General features: G+C 39.3%; 1 protein-coding gene across 1 annotated transcript in view; it reads left to right on the plus strand.

Moving 5' to 3' along the window:
• The window catches only part of LOC122807732 (NUAK family SNF1-like kinase 1), a 721,770-nt gene that overhangs the window by 547,409 nt on the left and 152,967 nt on the right, over positions 1 to 21,394 (plus strand). Inside the window, exon 5 of the mRNA XM_044078715.1 lies at positions 20,643 to 20,762. Coding sequence (XP_043934650.1) covers positions 20,643 to 20,762 — 120 coding nt within the window. The remainder of the gene's footprint in view (positions 1 to 20,642; positions 20,763 to 21,394) is intronic.

Below are 21,394 nucleotides of genomic sequence, written 5' to 3' on the forward strand. Positions count from 1 at the left end.
TACTCAAGAGTTACAGCTCAAGTCCAACTTGGAATGTCTCAGACAAAACTTTATAGCTGATGACATCAGCAGTGACTGTTGAGGAGAATATAACAGTGTCCCACATGCTGGTGTAAAATGCTGTCTGTAGTGTCAAGCAACAGCTCACACACAGTTGACAGCAGTGAGAATAGAAACCCAGCCTATCTAAATACACAGACTACAGAATCCAGTAGTTTACACAAGTGCCACAGCACAAGTCAGACTTTTATAAGGCTGCAGACCAATTTATAGTAAATGACAGCAGCAGTGCATGTTGGAGAGAAGTTGGGAGCATACTTCTCAACCTCTTAGAACAAGATTTCTGGACAAAGCTACAAATAAAAGTGGGACAAAGGCCCAAAAATAGAGACAATTTTTAAATATTGGTCTTACAAACTCAAAAAGTTGATAGAACAACAGTGTTTGCATTAGCATGAATTTTCTTAAGGATATGAAGTCTGAAACCTAATGCATGTCATTATTTTATAATTTCAGTCTTTAATGATTTGACATTAATGTGTCAGAAAACTACAATTTTATGAAAAACAGACCAAAAATATAAGGAAAAAATCTGGACATTCTGCAAAAATCTGTACAGTTGACAGGTATGGTTGGAAGGCCTCCATCAAATTGATCTGTAGGCATGTACGGGTATCAAAATACAGTCAATTTATCAAATGGATATGACAAGAAACAACTGTATAAAAGTTCAACCTGTCAAACAGTATATGCATGTAACACAAAATATGGAACTAGACATTTAACAAAAAAAGTGTTAAAGTTAGGAATAATAACTTTTTAATGCAGTGATGCTTTCTGTAATGTCTTTAAATGTCAACAGTCTCACAAATAAATGCAAAAAAGAAAGTGTAGTGAACTATAATAAAAAATCTAGTGTGCAAATAGTTATGTTACAGGAGACACACTTAAAAACAACTAAACGTGTGAATTTGATAACGAAAGGTGTTCAGGGTGGTTATTCAGTGGAATACCCGGGACAAAGGAAAAGGGGAGTACTTATATTAATTGCAACAGGAGCTCCAATAGTGATAGAAGAGGATACAAAAAAATATAATAATGGCAGATTTCTAGTGCTATGAGGCTGCTGGCAAGGGAGGAGGATTACACTGGCATGTATTTATATTCCACCTAAAACTGCTATAATGGAGTTTAAGAAAATTCTGGGAGAAATAATCAGGTTTCAGCAAGGAATATTACTTATAGGTGGAGAGTGAAATGCAACTGCAACAGTGAAGGTGTGTCTGGTGGGCCCAGAAGGGAAAGTATAACAAAGAAGGGTAGATTTTTGAAGAAATTTATGACAATATTTGGCATGGAAGATGTGAATTCAGTAATAGTAGTTGAGAATGAATTTACATATTATTCCCTAAGATATAAAAACTGAGCTAGGCTAGAAAGAATTTAAATTTTACAGGAACGTGTGCATTTAATTTAAGGTCATGATATGCACCCAATAACTGGTTCAGATAATATGGCAATCTTCTTCTTCTTCTTCTTTCGGTTTTTCCCGGTTAGGGGTCGCTACAGCGGATCATTTGTCTGCTCATGATTGGCAGTGGAGTTTTACGGTGTCGAGTTGCCAGCCCGGCGCCCAACCTTCCACAGAAGGCACACACACAAAGACACTCACACCTATGGCCAATTTAGAGTGTCCAGTCTACCTACTGCATGTCTTTAGGATGTGGGAGGAAACCGGAGCACCCGGAGGAAACCCACGCGACCACAGGGAGGACATGCAGACTCCGCACAGAAGGCACCCCAGCCGAGAATCGAGCCGGAGAACCTCTTGCTGTGAGGCAACAATGCTAACCACTGCACCACCGTGGCCACCCTCAGATCATATGGCAATAAAAACTAAAATAAAAACGAAGGGTGATAAAATAAAAATGAGACACTGGCGCTTTCACACCTATCTGCTGAAAAGAGAGGAATTTAAGAAATGGGTTGTGGAAATTATTCAGGAGCTATTAGAGAGGATAGAAACTTCCTCTGAAAATATAGCTAGGGAGTAGGATACAATTAAGGTGGAGTTTAAAAACAGGATGGAAATAAAAGAAAGGGAGCTATGGTTAAGAAGTAACAGAAATTATTTAGAGGGACTGACAAATGCTAAAGTATTGCAGAACAGGGGGACTCTCACAGAACAAGAAGAGGATCAACTGCAGAATGCTAAGGAGAAAATGAGGGATTACCTCAATAATATCCATGCATTTAGAAAGATTGCTGTTAAGCCATAATTTTTTATTTTATAATAACTGTAGAGCACAAAAACTTTAGCACAATGATTCCGGCAACAGAAAGTAAAAAGGGATGTCACCAAGCTTAGGGAGCCTATAACAAGGAATGTAATAACAGATCCTGTAGAGGTATCAGAAATATTTCTGAAATTCTATGAAAGTCTGTTTAAAGCAGAGAAATATGGAAATCAAGAAAAGATACAAATGGAAATGTTTATGGAAGAAACAAATATGCCAAGGTTAGAGGTAGATGAGGCTCAATTACTAACGGTTAGGAAAGGAGGAGATGAGATAAAAATTGTGATGTGTAACCAATCTACAGGAAAGTCCCCAGGAATAGATGGCATTCCTGTGGATGTTTGGAAGCTAGGAGGGAAAAACTGATAAAGATCTAGAAGGTCTTGTTTAACAGTATTTTAAGAGGAGGAGAAGTTTCCTCCCCTCCACAAAACCACATTGATCCATATCTATCAATTTTGGCATTACATTTGTCATTCTTTTTAGCCATTATATACATGAACACTTTATAATCATGGTTTAGTATTGAAATGTGCCTTTTATGAAGCTGGGTCTGATGGGTCTTTACCCTCTTTAGGTATTACAATTACCATTGTTTTCTTCCAGGATGTTGGTACTTCTCCTCTGCTTAAAATACTGTTAAACAAAACATTCCAAAACATTCCAAATCTTTGTCAGTTTTTCCCTTCTAGCTTACAAACTTCCACAGGAGTACCATCTATTCCTGGGTGGGGTCTTTCCTGTAGATTGGTTATACATTACCATTTTTACCTCATTGCCTCCTATCCTGACAATTAGCATTGAGCCTCATATACCTCTAACCTTGGCATATTTAATTCTCACATAAACATTTCCATTTGTATATTTTCTTGATTTCCATATTTCTTTGTTTTAAACAGACTTTCATAGAATTTCCAAAATATTTCTAATACCTCTGTGATGCCCCTGCTCTCAGCCAGTGATCAAGGAGTCTCAATCCTCACCATGGACCGGTGAGGGAGGTTCACTTGGAAGAAAAATAGGTACATACAGTATTTCCAGATACAGCTCTCTGAAGAAAGCACAATTTCCCTTAAGAGCACACAGGGAACACAATCAGTCTGGGGTCTGGGTTTTTCTCTCTCTCTCTCTTTCTCTCCAGGCCCCCAGTAAGACTCCACACTGGCACAGTTATAGAACTGAGTCCTCAGCTGAGTGTTCCAAGTCAAGTCCTCCATCAACCTCTCTGTGAAACCAGTGCCCTGTGCCCCTGCTCCAAATAGTTGATACACACAGTCCTTTAGATTTAATTTTCACACCACACACACACACACACATACACACACACACACACACACTGGAAAGGCTATCACAGATTTAATAGCTGTACTACCTTTGCCCAGACTATAAGATAGTTATACTGCCACCACCCAACTACTCTAAGGCTCTTACAAGGCTACCCATTTATACTGAGTAAAACTAATAGTAATACAAATCTACTGCCAATCATTAGTGGACTGGAGTTCCGCTGTGGCAACCCCTAACCGGGAAACGCCGAAAGACACAACAACAACAACAACAAATGGTACTGTTTGACTAATGCAGCAAGGTTTTCAGGAGGGGCCACAGTGACACCAAATAAATATAAATACTCTCAAAGGTTAAAATATTCTCTAAAAGACCAGCCAGAATGAAACATTTAAATATATTTAATAATAAACAATAAAAGAAAATACTAAATATCTATTTACAATAACCTCCAGAGTTTCATTCACAGGATATATTAAAAATAATACAGATGGAAAGATTCACACAGATACAGAAAAACAGTGCTTACCTAATCTCACTATATTTTTCTGACTGATCTAAAGACTTCCTATTCCCTGGTTACTTACTAAAATAAGGCAAAATGAAGTGGGAGAGTGGTCCTCCTTCTTTATTAGGTTTCAAAAACAGACTGCTCCGACACTTCTGTCTCATCTAGTATTAAAACACACATCATCATTATAGTGCTGGATTACAGAATGACATCACATACATCTGGCTATCTGACTCTGGTTCTCACCCTACCCCCTTTGTTAGAAACTGAACCATAATTTAGCACATATGTGTTACTATACACACAGAGCTTTGCTGAGATGTGTTATACCATCTGGAAGCTATAAAACCATTTCAGAACTTCCACCCTTCCTGGGTAGCAATTAGTCACACCTAAGTCAATACAGTAGGTTTCCTAGTCCTGTTTTTAACAGACATTTCATCTCTGGCTGAAATCAGAACTGTAAGATACAATCTTTATGGCCTAAACCAGCCAATTTAATTTCAGACTATTTTCAGTTAGCTGGACTGAGATTAACCTCTTTTCTTCCAGTATTCTCTGTTACAACATATTCAATTCAACAGTTACAATACAGTCTGACATACAGGTGTATTTATTTTCTGTTCAGCAGGACCCGCTGTTGGTACATTTTTAACACAAGCAACTTTACAAATATGTTTTCAACACAAGCATCTGTACAAATCAGTTTGATATACAAATGACATATAGTTCTTTACAAAACTCCAGTTAGCTGTGCTGGCATATGTTACACATCCACTGCCCTACTTCCTGGCATAGTTGGCAATAGCTCACATAATCACAACCTCTACAGGATCTCTTGTTACCTTCCTTGTTATAGACTCTCTTGTTCTATGATATTTCCCCCCTATTCTGCAGTACTTTTAACATTTCTCAGTCCCTATAAATAATTCTTGTTACTTCTTAACCATAGCTTCTTTTCTTTTATTTCCACCCTATTTTTAAACTCCACTTTAATTTTATCCCACTCCCTAGCTATATTTTCAGAAGAATTTTCTATCCACTCTAATAGCTCCTGAATAATCTCCACTACCCATTCCGTAAATTCCTCTCTTTTCAACAGATAGGTGGAAAAGTACCAGTGTCTCATTTTTATTTCATTACCCTGTGTTTTTATTTTAGTTATTATTTGTGCATAATCTGAAATAGTTATTGGGTGCATTCAAGACCTTCAATTAAATGCACATTTTCCTATGAAATGTAAATGCTGTCTATCCCAGCCCAGTTTTTATATCTTGGGGAATAATATGTAAATTCACTCCAACTCCTGTTACTGAATTCACATCTTACATGCCAAATATTTTCATAAATTTCTTCAGAAATCTACCCTCCTTTGTTATATTTTCCTTCTGGGGCTCCATACACATATTCAGTGTTGCAAATCACATTCCAGCCCCCACCTATAAGTAATATTCCTTGCTGGTAACTGATTATTTCTCCCAGAATTTTCTTAAGCTCCATTATAGCAGGTTTAAGTGGAGTTTGTCTTACATTTCTGTGTTTGTTGGCCATTCTACATTTATCTGAGAAGTAATCTGAGACATGTAGTGTATAAGCCATTCTATATTATTGATGTTAAAATGTGTGAGTAAATTAAGTGGAAATAATATCATATGCAGTCGCCAACAAATGAAGGGCAGGCAACCTGTGACTTGTGTGCTGCTTACTTACATTTCCAACCTTACATCTTGCACTTTGCAGATCTAACCTGAAACACCCAATGGAAGTAAGGCAGCCTGCTGTGCTGTTGTGTTTTCCTTCTCCCAACCACTAATCATTCACAGTTGCAATCCATTAAAAACAAACACAGAGGGAGTGCCTTCACTATGTTTACATCTCCTACACAGGTCAAATTTTTGAGGATTCAGCAATTCTAATGAGTTCACACCTCATTTGCATCTTCACCGTGCTAACAGCCTTGAATCTACACCATATAAAAAGGCAACCATGTAGCTAAGCAAACTGATGGTGAGGAGACTTGTTTATGTTGGGAAGACTGCACATAACGCTATTTCTTTAGGATATATCTGTACAAAGGAGTATTGAACTTCAGAAGATATGCTTCCATTGGTCAGCTACATACTGCATATGCTGGAATGCTTTTAATAAAAATCTGAATCAAATACATTTACACTTTTATCTGTATGCATTAGTTAGAAGTGTACTGATGGCATGGACATGTTTGCCCAGCCATGTTCAAGGTGTATACATGATTGCCAATACTTGAAAATGGAATGCTGTGTGATAAATATGTACAAATCTGTATGCATTAGCTAGAAGTGTACTGATGGCATGGACATGTTTGCCCAGCCATGTCCGAGGTGTATACATGATTGCCAATACATGAAAATGGAATGTTGTGTCATAAATATGTACAAATATTTCAGGGACAGTTCCTTTGATAGCCCTTTTAGCATTTCAAAGATGGTTTGTTAGCAAAATATGTCATTTTCCTGTTCTTTTGGGGGGGAGCAAAGGTTTATTACTGTTTTAGCACACGCAAGGATATGTTGCTCTTGTTACTCTCTTTGTTTTTCATCCCACCTGTTGTTCATGTTTCACATATGTAGACTGTTGTATGTTTCTACAAAGGGGTAATACTGAGTGGCTACATTTTCTGTTTTATCTGAAATCAATTATTCAGTACTTATGTGATACTTATGTGTATTATCCTTCTGTTGTATTATAGGACACCTAGAAGTACACCACCCAGGATGTCAATGCTCTAAGACTCCCCCTTCACCGATGCTGAGAACCAGCTCATAGTGGATGCATTCAGGCAATATGGTGCTTTTCTGCTGGAATGGGGATGGGAAGATATGGCATGTAGGATGCAAATTTGCCAACAAATAGTTGCTGATTTGTATGCTGTGGGTGGTCATGGTAGGACATATGAGCAGATGCACCACAGGGTCACTGACATGATTACATCAGCACTGAGGAGAGCAGCCACAGTGAGCTGTGACCAGATAGGTACAAAGGCGGGCCTGGTAGGGAACCACCACTAACACCCAGTGAAGAGTTCCTGGCCAATATTAGGGATCCAGACAACTCAAGGGAGAGTACAGTAAAGCATGTCCTGGATGTTGGACCAACAGTATCAGAGACAGCAAGCACATCCCAGGTGGGGCTTCCAGGTAGGCTCTGGTATCTCAATAGTCAAATACTGCTGTATAGTAAAACAACTGAAATCAATAGGTTAGTTCTGCATCATATGTATTTATTTTGGGGGGGGGGATTACAGATTGCTACAGTTATTAGCTTAGGTTTGAGTTGACAGCCATGTTCTTGTTGAAAACATACTTAATGGATGTATAAAGGGGTAAAAGTATTACCCCCTGTGTTACTGTTAATTGTGATGACCTTCTGCTTAACTTCTTCCAGGACCATCTGGATTACAGAGGAGAATCTCTTCTGCAGATGGTAAACCAAAATATTTTATGTCAGTATTGCTGAGAAATTTAAAGAAATATTTTAGTGTGTGTTGTTGGCAGGCGTGTTGTGTGTATTGCTTGACTGTCTGAAATAGTGGCAGCACTGTTACTTTGTTAGCATATATTGCAATATAGTAGTGTAGGTATTAATGTATTCAAGTGTCTGTTGCTTTTTATCATGTATGATCATGACAGTGGGAGTGTGGGCCTTCTGGCATTATGGTGGCCAAACTGAGGCACAGTCAGAGGGCGCAGAGGTTGACTCTGCCACTGAGGTTGACATACAGCCATCTCATGCAGTTCTATTGAACACAGCCAGTAGGCCTATGTGTACCCATTGCAGTGAGGCCACAGATATTGGACAGGTGGAGGACGAGGCCATTAATCAGGGATGTGTGGCTACTAAGGCTAAAGTGCCTGCTGAGTCTGGCCATAGCCAAAGTGTGGATAAGGTGCCATGCAGGAGGGTTGATAGGGTTGCTTGGAGTTGGCCTGCTGTCCCTCCTCCACCTGTTGCGGGGGTTTCTTCCCATGCCACTCACTGTATGTATAGGGCCATCATGGAGGAACAGGCATGGTCCTATAGTGCTCCAGACAAATGCTCAAGGTTGTAGACATGGCAAAGTCTGACATGTATGACTGCTTTCATCATGCTGTTGATTCAATGTATCAGATGAATGACATGTTGGAATAAGTGATGTCTGTGATGGAATGCCTGCTGGGAGGGGAATGACATCCATTATCTGCTGTTAGCCAATGTGGCCATGCCTGATCATGCTCCAAGAGTGGCAGTACTTTCACTGCTCCATCAGTGAGTGTGCTGCCCACACCCAGACATGGCAGACCATGGGGTCGTGGTCCTGGGCGTCCTGGTAAAGGGAGCTCATCCAGCAGACATCAGTCACATTCAGATAGCAGCAGTGCATCTGACTGTGGGCATGGATGTCCCAGTGCAAATCCTGGCACAGCCAGTTCTTGTGGTCGGTGATGACAATGATGAACTGCCACATCTACCATGCATGGCTCACACCTGTCTGACATACCAAAATATAGAGGCAGCAATTTGCTTGGCTGTGTTCATGCAGACACTTACGCACTAATTTCACCTGGAGGACCCCTACAGACACACATGCAGCAATTACTCATTTTGTTTCACTGGCCATTTGTTGGTGTACCCAACTGTCTGCCTGCTTCTCTTTATACTCGCAGACACGCACCGACCATTTGTGTCAGCCTAGGCTTCCTGACCCCACCCACTCAACACCCTGTGCAAGTGATGATAACTGTGCCATATCCCTGTTTTATATCTTTTGGATGCAGGGCTAAATAAGCTTTGTGGCTGATGCTCAGGGTGTAGGGCTAACTTAGTGCCTAGTATATCTGTATTTGTGGTGTTGAACTGTTAATTCTACTTTGACATATATTGGCCTTGGAAAGTTAGACTGCTGATAGCATCAAATCTTCCCCAACTTATAGTGAATAATCGTGTGAGGGTTGTGAAGTCATAAACTGCAACATGTATCATTACTTTCTAACTTCTCTCTTTACTGATTTTCCAGTACAAATGTATGGTGCTAAACTAAGGGCATCCAGTGATCATCAGTACTTTTGAGAGGAATGACTGTATCAATCGTTGATGCCTGAGACCTACTACTTAATAATGGACACATACAATTCAAATAAGTCTCTGCTGTCACATGTTAAGGTACTTTCTATACAAATCTCTGACCTTTAACTTGCTTACCGAACCTGTACCACACATTCAAATGATTAAAAATACACTGCAGGTTCAGAACTTGCCTTGTAAAATACAGCAATTGCCACAGATTTAGTTCAGGGCTGATTCTGTCTGATGCAAGCAGTACACAAACCAATAGTGGGAGATAAAGGCTGTGTGAATTGCCTGGCATCAATGTTACTATATGTTTGTCAGTAGGAGAAAGGTGTTAGGCCCCCTAGGTGGTGAGTGAGTGTGCTATGCATTGTCATTTAGCCAATGCAAGGGCATACTAAGCATGCCTATGTCTGCCTACCCCCACAGCAGCTGGTGGTTCCCTCTCTGACTCCTCATCTGCCTGTGATGACAGTGATGGGATGTGTGCCTCTTCCCCTTGCTGATCCTGCTGAAGCTGTTTCCTCAGAATTATGTTGTGCAGCATGGTACATACTGTGAATATCTCTGTACATATCCATGGATTGCACTGCAGGGCTCCCCCAGATGTATCTAGGAAATGGAACCATGACTTCTGCAGCACAAACACACACTCTATGATATTTCTAGTTTGAGTGTGTGCTTCATTATGGCATTCTTCCATGGTTGTGTGTGCATTTCTGATGGGTGTCATCAACTATGGTTCCAGTGAATAGCCTGCATCCCCCAGTAAATGACCCTGTGGGATATCCCCCCAGCAAATATCTGTTACAGTTGGGGGGGGGGGGTGCCAGATATGTGAGTTATGGTAACTGCCAGGGTTGCCAACACACAAGTTCAAGATTATTCCCTTGGCATTACACACAACTTGGCAGTTGATAGAGTGGTAGCTCTTTCTGTTTATGTAAAGCATACCCTGTTCCCCGGGTGGTGCCTTCATTTCTATATGTGTGCAATCTATGGCACCCAATACTTCAGGGTAGTGTGTTACACGGTAGAAGTCCTGTATATTTCTGGCCCTCTCCTCAGAACTACAGGGAAAATATATGTAGTAACTGGCATATTGGAGCATAGCATTCAGGAATTGGTGGAGATTCCTGAATGCTGATGCCTGTGACACCCCCAGCATGTCCTCTGTTGGTCTCTGAAAGGTGCCTGTAGCTAAGATTCTAAGGGCTACACATAAACAAACCAAGCAGAAACTTTGCAGTGTAGAGGGTGTAAAGTTCACTACTTGAAATATGTTATGCACCTAGTTCACTAATAAAAATTGAACTTTAAAATATGTACTACAAAATAATAAAATTGCAGGTAGTCTACAGTTGAGTTAAAAATGTAATATCCTTTATTGAAACACACAAACACTCGATCCTAGTTGAATATAATGAAAAGCATTAAAACATTCATTATTTATATATAATCAGGTTATTTGGAGCAAGAGAGTGGTTACAGAGAGTGGTTCTGTTAAGAGCAATAAAATCATTAAACTCATTCCTTTAACCAAATCCCCCTTTCCCTTTAACACCACAGTGTAAACTGAGACTGTGCTACCTTAGAACTGAAACTAAAAAGCTAGAGACAAATTAAAATATATAATATAAGAACAGTTTATGAAGGCTAACCTACTAATCCAAACTTTATTAATTAAGAAACCAACTCACTAAGAAAATTTATTTATTTTATTTTATTTATTTTATTTTACATTTGTTGACCAGGATAGTCCGACTGGATGCATGTCCATTTTCAGCGGAGGCCCGGGGAGAAAAGCTCCAAGGGTAAGCAGATACAGCATTACATAATACCAGCATTACATATTACAAACAGACTATTTACAGAGACTACATAAGTAAGCAAGTTAAACAAGTTCCACAGGTTACAGTTAATCCTGAGCACAAGTCAGGATTAAATTAAATTACACAGTAAACTGGTTAACAGGTTTGGGTTTTTACACATTCTAGATTGAGTTAGCCAGGCTTGATACATTGACATAGCCAGTTAAGTGACAAATGTTGTTTGAGTCTAGTTTTAAATTGACCTAAGGTGGAAAGTAAGGTAATATCAGCTGGAAGAGAGTTCCAGGATCTACTTACAGAGTTTGCAAAGAGAGAATCACCAGCTGTGTTATTAATTTTGCTAGTCTGAATTAGTAGTTTGTTACAGGATCGAAGCAGTCTAGGATTGTTGTAGGGGGTGATAATATTTTTAAGTGCAGGAGTATTGTCCGGATAATAGAGGATTTTATAGACCATAATCAGTTGGTTATACTGGATTAGGCTGGGTAGTTCAAGCCAACCAAGCTGATTTAGATTGATGCAATGATGTGTCCTAAAAGGCAGCCCAGTGGCAAGCCTGGCAATGTGGTTGTAGCAAATAGAGAGTTTGTTAAGGACAGTCTTGTTTAAATTCGAGAGTAGAGGGGATGCATACAGAAGGGTTGAAAGAAGGTGAGAGCGAGCTATGGCAATTTTAGCTGGAGGAGTTAGGAAGGCTTTTATTCTGTAAAGTGACCCTAGTTTTTTATTGATGGTTTTGATAGTTTGGTTAACATGTAGGTCAAATTTTAGATTATTGTCTATGATTACACCTAATAGTTTTGTAGATGTGTCAGGGGAGATTATTGTGCCATCATTTGATTTTATGGTAAAGGTGAAAGCAGTAGACCTACGTGTTGGTGAAAATAACAGCATTTTAGTTTTTTTGGGATTTAGGATCAGACGATGTTCAGAAAGCCAGTTTTCTATTGTATTAAAGGTGGTCTGGGTAGCTGACCATAACTCTACTGGAGATGTGGCTGAGCAAATCAGTGTACAGTCATCAGCATATTGGATGCAGCTGACTTTTGGGATGACAGTATAAAGGTCGTTAATGAAGATGGAGAACAGCAAGGGCCCTAGTATAGAGCCTTGTGGTACTCCAAGGGTGTTAGGTAGAAGGTTACAGAGTTTGTTCTGCCAGAGGACAGCCTGCTGTCGACCATTCAGGTAGGATTGAAACCATTGGAGGGCTCCAGTATCTAGACAGAATGTTTGCAGGGTGTAGATTAAAAGTTGGTGATCAATCATATCGAATGCCTTGGAAAGATCCAAAAAGAGGGCTGAGGATATATAATTATTGTTGCGATTATGGTTTATGGTGTTAGTAAAGGCAAGGAGGGCTGAAGTAGTGCTGTGATGAGGATGGAAGCCATGCTGAATGTCTGCCATAAGGCGATTTTGGATTAGGTGGTGCATGAGTTGTCTATGAATAAATTTTTCCATAATCTTTGCAAGTGGAGAGAGTATAGCTATTGGCCTATAATTGGAGAATTCAGTAGAGCTGCCTCCTTTGTGAAGTGGGATTATATAGGATATTTTCCAGATGGTGGGAATTTTAGCTTCTACTATGGTTCGATTGATTAGTATTGAGACGGGGAAAGCAATAGCATCAGCTGATTTTTGTAGGTACTCGGCAGGGAGTTGATCAGCAGAAAGTGTAGTGGGTTTTAAATTTTTGATCAAGGTATGTATAAGTGAAGTGGCAACTGGTTGGAAGCTGAATGCAAGTAGGTTTCTAGGGGTGCTACTTTCAGGACCAGGGGAGCTAGGAGGTAGTTGGCTAGCTAGGGCTTGAATTGTCTCAGTAAAGAATTGGTTAAAACTATCAGAAACATCTTCAGGAGTTTTATCAATAGTAGTAGCAGGGATTGGGGTTGAAGTTTGTCCAGGATGTAGTAGATTATTTAAACCTGCCCAAAACTTCTGAGAGTTATTTTGATTTACTGTCTGTAAATTACAGTAGTATTGTTTTTTGTCTTGTAAAATTGATTTTTTGGTTTTGTTCCTGGATTGCCTGTATTTAATGTGATCTTGAGGGTCTTCAGAAGAACGCCATAAAGCCCATGCTTTGTTTCTAAGGGTAATTTTGAGTTTAGACTCTATAGAAAGCCATGGTGCAGTTTTTGCCTTGGTTCTCTTTGAACGAACAGGTGCGTGCAAATCAAGGATCTCAAGAAATTTGTTGTTAAAGTATGCTACTGCTTCATCTAAGGGGAGGTGTTTTAGTATAGACCAATTACATGAGTTTAGTTCTTGTTGGAAATTGGCAGGGTCAAAGTTTTTATTGTTTCTAACCTTTCTGAGTAAGGGTTGTTGGGAATTAACAGTTTTGTGCTTAATTACATATGTGAGAAGGTGATCGCTTAGGCCATTAAGGACGGTACCAGAGGTGTACAGTTGGGGATGACTGTTTATGAGTACCCAGTCAAGTATACTTTCTTTTTGGTTGGGTTTACCTATCCTGGTAGGGGTGGATATGATTTGTGTAAATGCATGCAGGTTAATATGGGTGGTTGGGGATTCTGAAGAACAGGTGCCCCAGTCTATGTTAAAGTCTCCAAATAGTAGGGTTTCTGGGGGTAGTGACACGATAGCCAGTGCAGGATATCTTCAAATGTAGATATATTGTTACATGGGGGAATGTACATACAGATGATATTAATGCATTTATTTTTATTAAGTTGCAATTTGGTGGCAAGAATCTCTGAGTTATTAATCTGAGGAGGTTGTATTACATCTATGGTGACATTCAACTCAGATTTATAGAGTACAGCTACCCCACCCCCCTTCCTCGAAGCACGATCCAGCCTGTGTATGTTGCACCCAGGTGGTAACACTTCATTGTCTTTAGTGTTAGGTTTTAACCAGGTTTCAGATAAACAGAGAATCTCAGGGGAGTGGACATCCAGAAGTGCATGCAATTCATGTACCTTGTTATTAATGCTTCTAATATTGAGATGACAGACTAGGAGAGAGTTAGTTGGCCTATTAATTGTAGGTTTGTAGCTTAGATTACAAGTAGAGGGGGTATGTTTATCTGAAGTGAGTGGGCCAGGGTTGGTGTGAATATCACCACCAAGTATTAGGTCGAGTCTATACTTGGTGATGAACTTCAGGAATTTGTTTATTAGTTTGTGGTAGTGTTTGGATCTAGAGCTAATGTGCCTGGGGTTGAGATGTTGATAGACTGAACAAGATGTTGGATAGGATCTGGTACTGTAAATATGGTTGACGGTGGGAGGATTTACAGCTGGGGTGATAGTATGGCCTTTTGGCACCTGAAATCCCGTGAGAAACTGGTTTTCATACAAGGTAAGGAGGTATGGTGTGAACAAGAGGGGTAGTAAAGAGGAGTATATCATTATATGTGATTCAGCTAGTGAGTTAAAGAACTGTTTTACCTGGTGATGCAACACCAGAAGATAGAGTGGTGAGGTAAAGGTACTGGAAGGGGGATGGGAGAATGCCAGATGAAAGCTAATAGGTGGTATTAAAATGTAGGTAGTAGAATGGGGGTGGGTGGAATTATCCCAGATGAAAGCAGATAGGATCTAGAAAGTGGGGGAGTGGCTATAGTACTATAAATTTAGAGGTACTGGGGGCAGGAGGAGAGTGAAGAGAGCTTAGCGAGGGCGAACGTAGCGGGGCTATTGCAGTTTACAAGGTTTCCTAAGATGTCCTAAAGCTATCAGGTAAGTATTACAGCTCTTAATGTAAGAGTCAATTTACTTCAGTTACAGAGGAAGGAGGCAACCACTCAAGTAGAAACAAAGAGCCCTATGGCTGACCAATATGGTGACCTGCTTAATTACAAAGCACTGTAAGTGAAAGCTTAACAAATGCTGTTTGTGTGTAACCTACTCTGTTTAAATGTTGAGAGAAACTGATTGCAGTCCTGTAGACACCGTTTTGTAGGGAACTGTAGAGTTCAACTAGGAAAAGAGAAAAGCAGAAATTCTAGGGTAAGCATGAAGGCAACAACAGGCAGTTATTATATAATAATGCATTCAGAAAGGTTTGGTGGGGGGGGGGGTAAAGTAGCATACTTCAAAATGAACTAAGATTTATAACTAAGAAACTTAAGCAAGAGAGCAATGTAGTAAATAAACACTTGCCAGATTTTAAAGATATACCAGAAAAACTAAATCAATTATTCACAATTGCACAACTGGAAAAGTGCCAGTAAAAGCACTTCAGCTAGCCCAAGTTATTCAAGTCATAAAAGCACTTCTTCAATGTGTGTGTGCAATTTAAACATTAAAAAACACATGCAGCAAGGAGGAGCTCTGATTATACACTTTCTCTAGGTAAAGGTTCAGTTTAAACACAAATATTACCACAGAAATTCAGTAAAGTCACTAGCTACTTATAGAGCCTCTGAAAACAACTGAGCAGTCTGTGCAGAACTAGAATTTAGCAGCAGGTCATTCAGTTACACAAAAAACAGTAAAAGATCCATACAACGAAGAAACTTACACTAAGTCACACCAGGTCAGCCAAGGGGGGAAGAGAGAGGGAAATCCTAAGCACCTAGATTTGAAAATGATGCCTGTACTGAATTGTAACAGTTTAACCTGTTTGAGGAAAGAGGGGGGTGGGGGAAAAGAGAAGGCAGTGGGAGTGGTTACAAGGAATACCCTGATTGACTCAAGACACCACACCAGAGATAAGTTGAATGTAAGGGCCTAAAGTCTGCACTCAGCACTGTGTTATTTGCACTCAGTACTTTAATTTTAATGTTACTTGCACTCAGCACTGTAATTTCACTTATGTTTAGCAGGAAAGACAGACCAACAGTATACAATTTTGGGAATTTTTACAAGGGTTACTTGTTCAAATGTCAGGCTATTGCAGTTTACAAGGTTTCCTAAGGTGTCCTAAAGCTATAAGGTAAGTATTACAGCTCTTAATGTAAGAGTCTATTTACTTCAGTTACAGGAGAAGGAGGCAACCACTCAAGTAAAAACAAAGAGCCCTATGGCTGACCAATATGGCGACCTGCTTAATTACAAAGCACTGTAAGTGAAAGCTTAACAAATGCTGTTTGTGTGTAACCTACTCTGTTTAAATGTTGAGAGTAACAGATTGCAGTCCTGTAGACACCGTTTTGTAGGGAACTGTAGAGTTCAATCTGTTTAAATGTTGAGAGAAACTGATTGCAGTCCTGTAGACACCGTTTTGTAGGGAACTGTAGAGTTCAATCTGTTAAAATGTTGAGAGAAACTGATTGCAGTCCTGTAGACACTGTTTTGTAGGGAACTGTAGAGTTCAATCTGTTTAAATGTTGAGAGAAACTGATTGCAGTCCTGTAGACACCGTTTTGTAGGGAACTGTAGAGTTCAATCTGTTTAAATGTTGAGAGAAACTGATTGCAGTCCTGTAGACACCGTTTGTAGGGAACTGTAGAGTTCAATCTGTTTAAATGTTGAGAGAAACTGATTGCAGTCCTGTAGACACCGTTTTGTAGGGAACTGTAGAGTTCAATCTGTTTAAATGTTGAGAGAAACTGATTGCAGTCCTGTAGACACCGTTTGTAGGGAACTGTAGAGTTCAATCTGTTTAAATGTTGAGAGAAACTGATTGCAGTCCTGTAGACACCGTTTTGTAGGGAACTGTAGAGTTCAATCTGTTTAAATGTTGAGAGAAACTGACTGCAGTCCTGTAGACACCATTTTGTAGGGAACTGCAGAGTTCAATCTGTTTAAATGTTGAGAGAAACTGATCGCAGTCCTGTAGACACCGTTTGTAGGGAACTGTAGAGTTCAATCTGTTTAAATGTTGAGAGAAACTGATTGCAGTCCTGTAGAGGAACTGTAGAGTTCAATCTGTTTAAATGTTGAGAGAAACTGATTGCAGTCCTGTAGACACCGTTTTGTAGAGAACTGTAGAGTTCAATCTGTTTAAATGTTGAGAGAAACTGATTGCAGTCCTGTAGACACCGTTTTGTAGGGAACTGTAGAGTTCAATCTGTTTAAATGTTGAGAGAAACTGATTGCAGTCCTGTAGAGACCATTTTGTAGGGAACTGTAGAGTTCAAACTAAGTCACACCAGGTCAGCCAAGGGGGGAAGAGAGAGGGAAATCCTAAGCACCTAGATTTGAAAATGACTAAATAACTAACAAAAAGATCTATCACTAGGCATCTATCAGAATAAATATTAGTAACTTATAGACTGAAACACTTTTAACAAAGACCGGTTTCGTACTAAATAAATACTTCATCAGTTTTGTGTGTAAAAACATATGATAATATTAATGAACATGTATATAACTCTACAAGTGAACACCTAAGTAGGCTGAAAACCATAGATATAATTGTTAAGGTGTAAGTACAGTGAAAAACATGTTAAAAATAAGGCATTACGGCCCTGGGGATCTGTTCAAGTGTGGCATCTAACTAAGAAAGTGCTTAGTTTAAATGAGTAAAAGTATGCACATACCTTTGTCTCCACTGGGAAGGACTCCCCCTCAGTTGGCTCTGGCTCTGAGTTGAGGGCAGCAGAGGTTGCAGAGTTCCAGTAGTGTGTCCCTGTCCACCCTGGAGCACTCTACAATTTCCCCATCATGTAGGTTGTGAAAAGTTTAAAGGGGCCTGAAACTCTTCTCCTTCTCAGCCTAAGCCTATTATCAGCAGCAGCATTGGCTTCAGCCTGTAGCACATACAAATGAATTAAAGCAGTAGCAGCCCCTAACATTCTGTCCGTGTAGACTCCTTTCCATGGCTGTATTCCAAAAGTTTTGGAATTTGCAGGAAAAACCAGTACAGAGTCTACACGGATGCTTTATGGCTTGATGAATAACTCCACTGTATTGGATTGAATGATTAGCAAGTAATTTAGCTGTTTATGTTGTAATTAGCATTTGCGTTGGGGTACACACCTCTGTACAGTGCTTACTGAATCTAAAATTATCTGCGGCATGATGCACACATGGTAAAAAATGACAGTGTAGCCCTTATCAAATCCCTGATTGTTTTTTATGTCTTTAGATTTTGTCAATATTTCGTGTTTATATATTTTCGATTTTAGATATTTTTGTTGACATTTTGTATTTAGGCATATGGTTTGTCAAGGTACACTCATAAAAAGCAAGCAGGCTGGAAATAATGCCACACAGCACCAGACAATAATCAATAAAACAGTAATCAGTTTATAATCAATATGTAAAGTCTTTTTTCAAATTGCACAGATGGATGAAACCCTGATAGTGACCCAGATTCAACTAGCATATCAAGCAGTGGAGAAAGCAGATGAGGAGGACAGGAGTGAGCAGCAGATGTCTGCTCTCTATCGTTGTGGAAAGACAGCAGCTCTGTTCCACCACTTGGATGGCCCCCAGCAGGAGCTCTGCACATTGTACCTGTGGAGTTCATACCTGCTAAGCATACACCACCAAACAGTGCATTGTAATGCATTTGTGGAGGTGATTGTGTTGTTCAGATGTTAGGCAGCAGTATTTCAGGTCAGAAGAACAGACAAGTAGAGGATTAGGAGCTCCAAGGGGAAGGGATTAGGTCCACCTAACTGCTAAATGACCTACTTCCTATAGTCCAACCTTTGCCTCTGAATAGCTCTGTCCAACAAGCTCAACCTGGGAATGAATGAGCTTTAGCTGTCACCCTGGGGAGGGGATAAGCCCAAACTAAAACCTGTTCTAGGCATGTTAGACCCACTAGATCTGGCAGGGAATGGCAGCTTAGTGACCTCTCTCTGGGTCACTATTCAGCTTCCTCAGGTGGAACAAATGGTTCAAATAGACATGATAGACAGACAAGTGGCTCATTGTGTTAAATGGATGTGCACTGAGAGTATTAAGGTGGTTGAGTTTTCAGTCCCCACACCACCAAATATAATAAATTCAGTTTGGCAGTTAGTGCTGATTATTAAAGCTATGAGCTGTTAACAAGCTGCCTCATGTGGTACAGGGCTTGATTTCCTGAGCCTTCATTTGCTTAACGTGTGGCCTTGTGGAATTCATCTAACCAGATGATGCTTTGGAGCAAATGGAAAATTAGGCTAGACTTCACAGCAGTCTCCTGGACTGCATGCCTAGTAACAATTTATTAACCTATTAGAAAACACCTCAGAAAGGACTTGTATGTTTGCTTTGAAAACCAACTGTTCATATCACATATTTCCACATTTTTACTTTCTTATATTTTGGCCGTCTAGCATATTAGTACCACATTTACTGACAGATATTGCTTTTATCTTTATATTTTAAATCTTGTAAGTTGGATCTGCTGTCTGTACCATCTGTTCAACCAGAAAGTAAATTAACATCCACTGGGGAGAAATTCTTTCCCTTTATCTGGGGAGAAGGCTCATGCTTAAATATTAATTAAGCTTACATATCAGTTTGATTAAAAATCAGTTATTTCTCTCCATTCATTTACTCTAGTATTCATGACCTTTTCTGGATTTATCAACCAGTTCACCTTTGTGCTTTGCTTGAAACAGCTGAAATAATTCACTGAGTGCTCTTATCAGCCTTGTTTCTTGGATGATACTCTTCACTTTTCTGGAAGTTTGCAATTACACTCTAGTATTTTTTTTTCCAAATTATAGCAACCATTTTAGACAAAACTGAATATACATGTTTGCTTTGACTGCCTTTTACATTTTTAAGCAACTGCATTATTTTGTTCTGTATTATTTTACTGCAGTTTTCAGTTTATTGTACTTACTTTCTTCAGCACTGCTCAGTATTATTTTGTACTGACTGATTATTTCATCCTGATTTCATATTATTTCCATTCCACACATAACAGCATATCTAGAATTAGTTGTTTCTTTCTGAATACGTCTACCATGATAAGCCGTTTGATGCCAAGAAATGCATTATAACGCCTTTTGGGAAAACTGCCACCCAGACTAATTACTCCACTGATAAGACACCCCTAAGTGCTGACTCAGTAGTCAGGGATGTGGGAACATATGTAGATAGTAATCTGGCCTTTGAGCAACATATGTCCAAGATAATAAAAAAATCATTCTATGTCACCCAACTTATAAGTAAGGGCATGGCATCCAGGTCCAAAGAAGCCATATTGCCACTTTATTTGGCCCTTACCAGACACATCATTGAGTATAATGCCTCCTTTGGCATATACCTGACCACATGAATCTGTCAGAAGATTGAATTTTCAAAATGTCGAACTTCATATGGTCAAAAGCTAAACAAGACAAAACAACATAAAGTCCCCCTGCACCCCCCACACCTGCTATTTGATGGATGGAAAGTACATAACTAGAACTGACATAACTGTGGTGACGGAGACAAAGAACTGCAGTCCTAACAAGTGTGGGTTTAAGCCTTATCAAGTCTCATTTGCAGTCTATATGCCCGTAGGTAAGTGATTTAATTTCTTCCTGCTTTTCATTTACCATTTGAGAGACAGAACTTCTGACCTAATGGTCTTACCTTGTCTAGCTGATGAACAAATAATTAATATTCAACTTAAAATAACAAATGTGGTTAGAAAAACTATTATCAGATTAAAAAAAATGAAGGGCATGTAACTATTTAACCAATGTTATTGAAAAAATGTTAATGTTGAACAAAAAGCATTTAAATGTATCTGTTTTTATTTTGTTTCTTTGTGTTTAAGCTTGCTGATTTTGGACTGTCTACTCTTTACAAGAAGGGACAAATGCTGAATACGTACTGTGGTAGTCCATTATATGCATCACCAGAGGTGGTAAATGCACTGCCATACCAAGGACCAGAGGTGAGTTACTTTTAATATGAGGTAATTTTACATTGAACATATATGTAATGATTTGTAACATCATATAATTTATTAATAGTACCTCCACAGTTCATATCTACATGATTCAGTCTCTGCAACTTTGTAAGACAATACTTTTGCCATGTAGTTATTTCTAATATGCTTAATCTTTATTACTTTGACATGTAACTTCATACCCATTTCAAAAGTATCTATGTAAAATTTATGAGATGTAAAGTAACTTTTCTACAATCAGAGGCATAGCTAGGGCAGAGCAAAGGGGGAGACACCCCAGGAGCAAAATGTGAAGGAGCATGGTCTTTAGTGCACTTCCGGCAGTCAGAAATGAATGCTCATACTGCATTAACGTTTGGGCTGAAATGCTTTAGTGATCTAATGTAGTATTTAGGTATTTATACTGTAGCAAGCCACTTGCTACATTTGTTGCAAGCAGTCTGCCACAGTTTCCACAGTTTAGAAATATTTTTTTTTTCTTTTGGTACTTAATTCAGATGAAAGGACTTTTTTTAGTCCATGACTTGGAGTCGAAAGGGGATCTGGTTGGGGAGCTGCACAGGGCATTACAACACATAACTATGGCTTTGTCTACATAATTTCACAATTATTATGCA

Source organism: Protopterus annectens, chromosome 7.part1 (genome assembly GCF_019279795.1).
Source record: "Protopterus annectens isolate FY-2018-M chromosome 7.part1, PAN1.0, whole genome shotgun sequence".
Classification (NCBI taxonomy): domain Eukaryota; kingdom Metazoa; phylum Chordata; order Ceratodontiformes; family Protopteridae; genus Protopterus; species Protopterus annectens.